This window comes from Nestor notabilis, unplaced genomic scaffold, assembly GCF_000696875.1.
Source record: "Nestor notabilis isolate BGI_N333 unplaced genomic scaffold, ASM69687v1 scaffold19938, whole genome shotgun sequence".
NCBI classification, from domain to species: Eukaryota; Metazoa; Chordata; class Aves; order Psittaciformes; family Psittacidae; genus Nestor; species Nestor notabilis.
In genome coordinates, this window is record NW_009939110.1 from 19,032 (window position 1) to 26,606 (window position 7,575).

Consider the following 7,575-nt stretch of genomic DNA (forward strand, 5'->3'; position numbering starts at 1 on the left):
AGCAGGACTCCAAAGTTGAGGTGAAGGTAGTTCTTGGGTCTTTGTGTAACCATTAGAACATGGTAATGTAATCAAGGCATCATCATACTACAGACTGCTAGGAAGTATATACTATATATATGTGTCCTGGGTTCAGCTACAGCAGTCATTTTTTCTCCTTCTTAGTAGCTGGTGCAGAGCTGTGTTTTTGACTTTCAGTCTGGGAACAACGCTGATAACACCGATGGTTTTAGTTGTTGCTCAGTAATGTTTACTCTGACCAAGGACTTTCTCAGTCTCATGCTCTGCCAGGGAGGAGGGGAAGCCGTGAGGAAGCAGAGACAGGACACCTGACCCAAACTGGCCAAAGGGGGATTCCATACCACAGCACGTCATGCCCAGTATAGAAACTGGGGGGAGTTACCCAGAAGGCCCAGATCGCTGCTCGGGTCGGGCTGGGTATCGGTCGGCGGGTGGTGAGCGGTTGTGTCCTCTCCCCTTGTTATTCCTCTTATCATTATTATTGGTAGCAGTAGTGGTTTGTATTATACCTTAGTTACTGGAGTGCTGTTATCTCAACCCGTGGGAGTTACATTCCTCCAATTTTCCCCAGGAGCGGGGGGAGGAAGAAGGGGGGAGGAGTGAGCGAGCGGCTGCATGGTTCCGAGTTACCGGCTGGGCTTAAACCACAACAATATGTTACTGAACAACAAAGAACATGAGTAAAAACATAACATTTGGGCATTTCTGCAAGTCCCACACAGAACATTACCTTGGCACTGGGGCAAATGCTTTTTCTTCTGCTGGTTCTTCCAGTGGTCTCGTATACGATGATGGAAACCATCCTTTTCTGTAATGGGAAAGTTTCTCAGATTCATATTATATAAAATTGGAAAGGTATTTCAAGAGACAGCAGTGGACAAAACAGCAGACCCAATGAGTTGAGATTTAACTTTTAAAGACACTATTTCTGGTGATACCTGAACTAAGTGCAGTGATTCACCTTACGGAAAGACCCCAAGTCACCAGTCAATGACAGCCAGCAAAAGAAGTGGAAAACCATTTATTAACATCTCCTAACAAAACCTGATGAGACACGTTTCCTTCAACCTGGGTAATAGATTGATTATCTTACACTTTGGTTGTCTCGTGTTCCCCGTAAAGCCAGCCATCCTTTTCCTCAGCTACAAGAAGGGTGATGATATCCCCCTGTGCAAAGCTAAGCAACGTCTTGTTGCTTCCAGCAGTATGTGGGAAGATTGTCTTTACTTTTTGCCTTTTCATTATATTTAGTCCTGTGGCAACAGAAGTTGAACGTGATAAACTGGCATCATCTGAACTCTCTGTCAAAAAACAGAACAAAGCAAAAAACCCCAAAATTAGCCACACACTAACAAATAAATTAATAGTCTGACAGGAAAAAAAGAAGCAGATAATGGAATACATGAGTGCAAATCGAGTTCTGAGACCTTGTACTTTCCCCTCAGACACCTCTCAGTTACCTGCCAATGTTTGTTTTCAGCATGAAGTTCTTAATAGCACGTGCATTTATATACACACACCCCCATCACAATAAAGTTGAACCAACAGACATGAACAGTTAAGTTTGAACTTGCTACTTCCCTTTTTTGGCATGAGAAATATTACTAAACTTTCCCAGCTGGAAAAGACCTTTGAAAATTTCCATTCTAAAGAAATGTCACTGTGTGTGAAGTCCAAGATTTCATTCCCAAACGTGCTGAGCAGTCAGCTCCAACTGAATCCATGCAACTGCAGATACTCAGTACTCTGCACAAACCAGATGTTTACCGGAAGACAGCATAAAGGAGATCTCAAATTGTATGTTATTTGATCAGCACAATATATTGTAAACACACTTTTAAGGAGGAAATGCTAGAATTGCTGTTAACCCACTGCAGAGGTCTACATATCTTTTGTGATCTAGGCTTAGTCCTTTCCTTTCCTGCCCAATAGCAGAGCAAGTTAACCCCCAATATATTATAAACTTAGAAACCAAATCTGAATAGGATTTTATGTTTCAGGAAAGAAACACATGACTGTGCTCATTTTGTCCCATGTGTGTTCCTCCCTAACTGCTACATGCTCTTCAAGGAAACCAAAGCCAGACTGTGATGTTTCTTTGTGTAAAATAATGGATGCACCTTGTGCAAAATCATAGAACATGTTCTGGTAAGACTGAAGTCCTAAGAGCAGTTAAGCTGGATTCATCAGGGGCACACAAAGGGATTAAAACCAGAATCTACCTATCTCGACCTGCATTTACTGCAAACAATTCTTCTCATAACGTACATTTCTCCTGTTAGGTAATTCATATATCTAAAGACCGTTTTCTGCTCTTCTGTACGTCCTGGAATTCGCATGATCACAGTAGTCCTGAGATAACACTGAACACTACAGTATGTCATTCATGCTTAGACAGTTTGCAGAGGAACACTCACCTGCTGAATTATTTAGCTTTTCAGAAGATGCCTTGGGAGCTGTTGCAGGGTTGTTGAACATATCCACTAGAGGGCTAGTGTAGGCCCTGCCTGTCGGAGCAGGGGGCACCTTCGCTGCATTCTCATTGTGAGGATAAAAATCATGTCCAATCTAGAGTTACAAAACCAACAGGGTCACAATACTGAAGAGATGGTGAAAACTTCTTTGCAACATTAAGTTCTAGAAAGCAATGCTTAAATATTCCCAAACGATTCATATTTGGACCTTCAGAAAATCCCCACATTCTGATGAAATTGCTGACAGAATAGTTTGTAAGAGACTTCTGTTCCTTGATAAACATTTGTTAGTGGGAATGCTATGATAAGACTTTTTTTCTACAAATAGCACAGTTACATCAAGATAATATCCAGATTTTTCAGATTATTTATTTTAGAAGTTTACTAACCTCACTTAGAAATTCAACAACTAACAACATACAAACAGGTAGAATTCAGAATGTAGCCTGTACTCTAATAAATTCATAAGAATCAGGGAGGGAAGAAAATAGTAAATAACATTTTGTTTAAGTTTATATTGAACTACTGAGTATGTAATTACTGTTACTTACAGATAAGAATGTAGGAAGTGAATGGTTAGGACAAAAGTAGTTCTGAGGCTGGACTCTGCAGTAGAAGTCCTAGGCACTCAACTGAAAACAATTTGTTTGGAGCTGTGCTCCTGCCTACTCTACCTTGTGTTCTTCCAGTAGCAGAGCTTCAGCAGAATGATTTTGCTTCATACCCAACCCCAGTTATTCCTATAGACTCAATCCCAGATGCTTAGGTACAAAAGTAAGTAGTGAAGCCACTTTACTCCCATTTAAAAGAAAGAACCTTTACCTATGAGAGAACAACTTACCAGGGTATTTCTCTCTATCATTGGTGAAGGCAGTGGAGTTCCTGATACTGGGGTGGAACCAGGTGTCCTTATTTCATCTATCATCATTCTGACTTTTTCAGGCACTTTGGTAGCATCACTGCAGATCTCCTGCCACCCAGGCAGCTTGGATTTCAGGAAGTCCGCACACTGCATCCAAGTTTAAAAAGGTACTTGTCAAAGATAGGCTTTTTCATAAATTGGATAGACCTATATGTTAGTTCTCATTATACCAAAATGATAACTCCAGCAAAATGAAAGTCTTCGGAAAGATTTTTGTAAGTAGTATCTGTATGAAACAATGTTGTGGAAGGAGACTGTCCTTTTTCAGGGTCAGATACTGGAAATACCTGATCAGTCCATATATTTTTTTGTTAATACATAATTTTTTTAAAACTCATGGAACCCTTCATTGTTGCTACAGCACATTTAAGAGAATATAGCACAACATTTGTCTAGCACTGCAGTGTTCCTTAGCTATTTATGGCAGTCAGATCTACATAATGCAGCAGATAGTCACAGTCTCTCAGATGATTAGATTTTAGGAGTTTCATTTCTGCCTCACTCATGCCACTGACCTGAATGTGATAGAAGTGCATGTGCTGGGTAAAGCTGCAGTGCTTGTCAACCAGAAAACAGAATCTTCTTTTTTCTTCAAGGAGAGCTTCTCTGCAGCCTTCTGCAATAAACCTCTGAATGTCACTCTGTCGAGAGCTCACTGTTTCCAAATACTAAGGAAAGAAAGAAAGAAAAAAATAATCACATACACTCTAGTTTTATTTGATACTAGATCCAGTTCCAGAAGCAAAGTCCCAGAGCCTTAGAAAAAGCTTTTGGAAGGGTGGGATATGGTGGCTCTACTGCCAAGTCTTTCTCTTCTGCACACACTTAACTTTCCACATTTCATCGGGCACAGATCATCTAGTTATGGGGTGGGGAGAGTGAAGCAAAACAAGAAACGCTCTTTTAGCCCCTAAATAAAATGCTGCGGTAAATAAGAATATGACATCAAAGCAGCAACTGTGCTAAGCAATTTTAAGGCCACAGGTGTTCTAATCAGACTAATTGCCTTTATCTGCTCCATGGCAGTTACATTTACTCTCAAAGCTATGATGAATCTCTACTGTGTCACTGGTGTTTTAGGGAGGGGGAAAATGAGTCACAAAAAAGACTTAAGCTCTATTTTTCTGAGGTTATGAGCATTCATAGCTAAACTATGATTAAATGCTAATCCTTGAATTCTAAGTCTAATATCTTAAAAAACCTGGATGTTACAAATGCAGGTTAAAAGGTAGTAAGAAATAGGAGCTGGTACTATTCATGTTGAAAATTAAAATAGAAAAATATGGAGAAAAAATATATAAGCTATCACGAAGTAAAAGTACTGTGCAAAAAATATATCAATGGCAAGTATTTTTTGAGAGAGATGTGACAACCAGGATATGACTTCCTAATTTAAAATAGTTTCTCTTCATTGCCTTGCCATTTCTCACTTCGCCTCAAGATGGCAATGCCGCTTTAAAATCAGTGGGACAGGTAATAGTGGTAACAGAAGTTGGAGTTTGCCTGCTTTGGGAAATTAATTTATAACAAATGACTACTGAATTTGCATCGAGTAGCTAAGTCCCTGTGTAAACTTCTGCATAAAGGTGTAGTTACAGAGGTGCTTTAAAAATAATAATAAAAAAAATCAAATAGTGGTCAAGGGATGAAACCTAGAAACTGAAGCAGTCTCTGAACATGTACAGCAGAGCAGTCCAGAGCATAATTTCAACTGGAATGCATACTCTAGGAGTGCCTTTAACATAAACCAACTCTGAGGAACCAAAAAAGCATGTTCTTTGAAACTGTAGTGTCAAACTGTTGCTGAACAACTTACAGAGGAGTTACGTGTCTTAACTAATGACATGGCATGTACAAAAATTGTGGTAAGCTTCGGAAGTCAAGTTTTAAAAGCAGACTCAGATGTGACCAGTAATAGCTTGACATTTTCTGTTGACCAGTTCTGATACAAAGAAAGAAACAGGTCAGGGACAACACACACTCACCTCCATTTCTTTGTGCTCATATTTCAGTACATTTCGTGCTCCTTGGCTTTTCCTCCTGATCTTTTTCAGCTCAGCCTGAGACTTCTCTAAAGAATCTAATTTGCTTCTGTGTTCAGTTTGGTACCTCTTTAAAGTTGCCTGCAATCAAGCATTCAAAACATCTCAGTGCACTCAGCCCCGGAACTGGGTAAGTCACTGCTATCATACATCAGATGATCAACTGCATCTCTCAACTTTAGTCTAAAATTGTTTTAGTTCAAGCCCTGCACTGGTTCCCTTTTTAACACAAAATAAGCATGTCAATTTTTGCAATGTTTCTGCATCTAAAGCTCAGTTCTAACACACCGATTAACTAACTGTTAGGGAAGTATTTCTGAAAAATTCTTTGACCAGCCACAAATGGATAAAATACAAGTTTTAGAACTAAATGTACTTACATTCATGTATTTCACATCCAGGTCTGTTTTCTTCTCCAGTTCAGATATTATTTCTTTATGAAATTTTTTGAACTTTAAAAGGAAATGAACGAAGAGTTATTACAAATTGGCAAGAAAGTAATATATAATTTCAGAAGGAAAATAGAAAAAGAAATGGTTAAACTTACACTCTCCTCTAGGCTGTCATTGAGTTTCTTGTGTGTTCTTGAAATTTCTACCAGAACTTGGCCTATTGATAAACATAAAACCATATTTGTTTCTTTCAGAGAGTTCTGAAGTTAGGTAACAAAGAACAGTAATAAAATATATTTAACTAACATTATTATTAACTGGAATATATTTAGGAGGATTGGAAACTTCTTGCTGTTGCTCATCACAGTAGCTTAAATAAGTAACCAGATCTGGCCACAGGCAAACCAAGGAACACATAAGGGATAGAAAAATAATTAATCACTCATTATTATGCAAAAGGGATATGGAGTGCCAGACAAAATAAATACTTCCTTCTCTCCAGAATAGCTCATATTGATTTAGTAACAGCCTCTTTTCTTGCCAAGTCAGAGAATAGCACAGAAGAACTAGAGATAGTTGTTACTATCCAAATAGCTCCCATCCATTTTTCAGTCTGAAAATTAAACTTTAATGTTTATTAACTGCACCTTCAGAATCAACAAAGTAACCTCTCACTTTCATTCACAGCACACCTGCTAATCCATATGCTGATTAATTTCCCATGCTGTTTTATCAGGGATTACAGCCTGACCGTACAGCATTAACTAACAGCCAAGAAGCAGCATATTTCTCAGCATCCTCTCAACAGATCCTAAATATCCCTATTAGGCTCTGCTGCCCTCCAGCACAAAGTGACACAGCTTGCTTTTAGCCCTAAGCAGTTAAAAGCTGAACTGTTACATTTTGCTTTAGGAGGATGTAAGAGTGAAAACACCTCAATCCTTTGGGTGTGGTTCTGTGTGCAAACCAAGGTAAACCCTGCCTGCTCCAGTCCTGCCCTCTGTACAGGCAGCCACATCATCCTGCTCTGGATGCAGATGGCCACATCATCCCCACTCCCTTTGTGCTGGCACTGACACGCTGAGTGCATGCCAGTCTTGTCTGGGGATTGCAACACACTGCTGGGAAGAGTGGCTGGAAGTGTCCTGAAGCGCCCAGTCTGGCTTCACCCGCGTTAGACATGTACACAGTTACCAGGTCTCAACCAGGAGTCGCTGAAAAAAACTGGAAGTGCTGCGCCCATGAGCAGATTCCCAGACTGTGTCACATCTGAAAGCTGTGCCTAGAGATGTGTTTTATTGTCATGGCAAGCACAGCAGGCTCTGTTCCCCAGCTGGTTCTCTGGCATGCTTCCTCCAGGAATCTGTCTATTCCTCAGTCAACCTTGCAGTTATCCCACTGCAAATACTGGGTACTTCCAGTATTAAACCTCCAATAGCACTGTCCTAATGTACAGACAGATCTTCAGCTAAACAACATAAAACATGGGTCTGCATTATTGTTTATGGGGAAACACTAGTCAGTTCAGGAAGAAAAACGTGTCTCTCCTGACAGCATGGCCCTCTTCATGCCCCAGTCCCCACTTGTTTGTCTCTTTGCACAACAGACTACATGAGACCTGCAAGAGGAATCAGAATAGACTGAGAACAGTTAACTTCTTGATTAGCAAGGAAAAGGGAATTCATACTCAGGATGGTGGATGAGAGAGACAGAGGGTGCTGTAT

General features: G+C 40.0%; 1 protein-coding gene across 1 annotated transcript in view; it reads right to left on the reverse strand.

The window, feature by feature from the left end:
- BAIAP2L1 (BAI1-associated protein 2-like 1) overlaps positions 1-6,090 on the reverse strand; it is a 9,953-nt gene extending 3,863 nt beyond the window's left edge. Inside the window, exons 1-8 of the mRNA XM_010019695.1 lie at positions 6,007-6,090; positions 5,840-5,911; positions 5,403-5,540; positions 3,933-4,085; positions 3,337-3,504; positions 2,439-2,589; positions 1,115-1,322; positions 752-829 (exon numbers count right to left, since the gene is read on the reverse strand). Coding sequence (XP_010017997.1) covers positions 752-829; positions 1,115-1,322; positions 2,439-2,589; positions 3,337-3,504; positions 3,933-4,085; positions 5,403-5,540; positions 5,840-5,911; positions 6,007-6,090 — 1,052 coding nt within the window. The remainder of the gene's footprint in view (positions 1-751; positions 830-1,114; positions 1,323-2,438; positions 2,590-3,336; positions 3,505-3,932; positions 4,086-5,402; positions 5,541-5,839; positions 5,912-6,006) is intronic.
- Between the last annotated feature and the right edge of the window lie 1,485 nt (positions 6,091-7,575).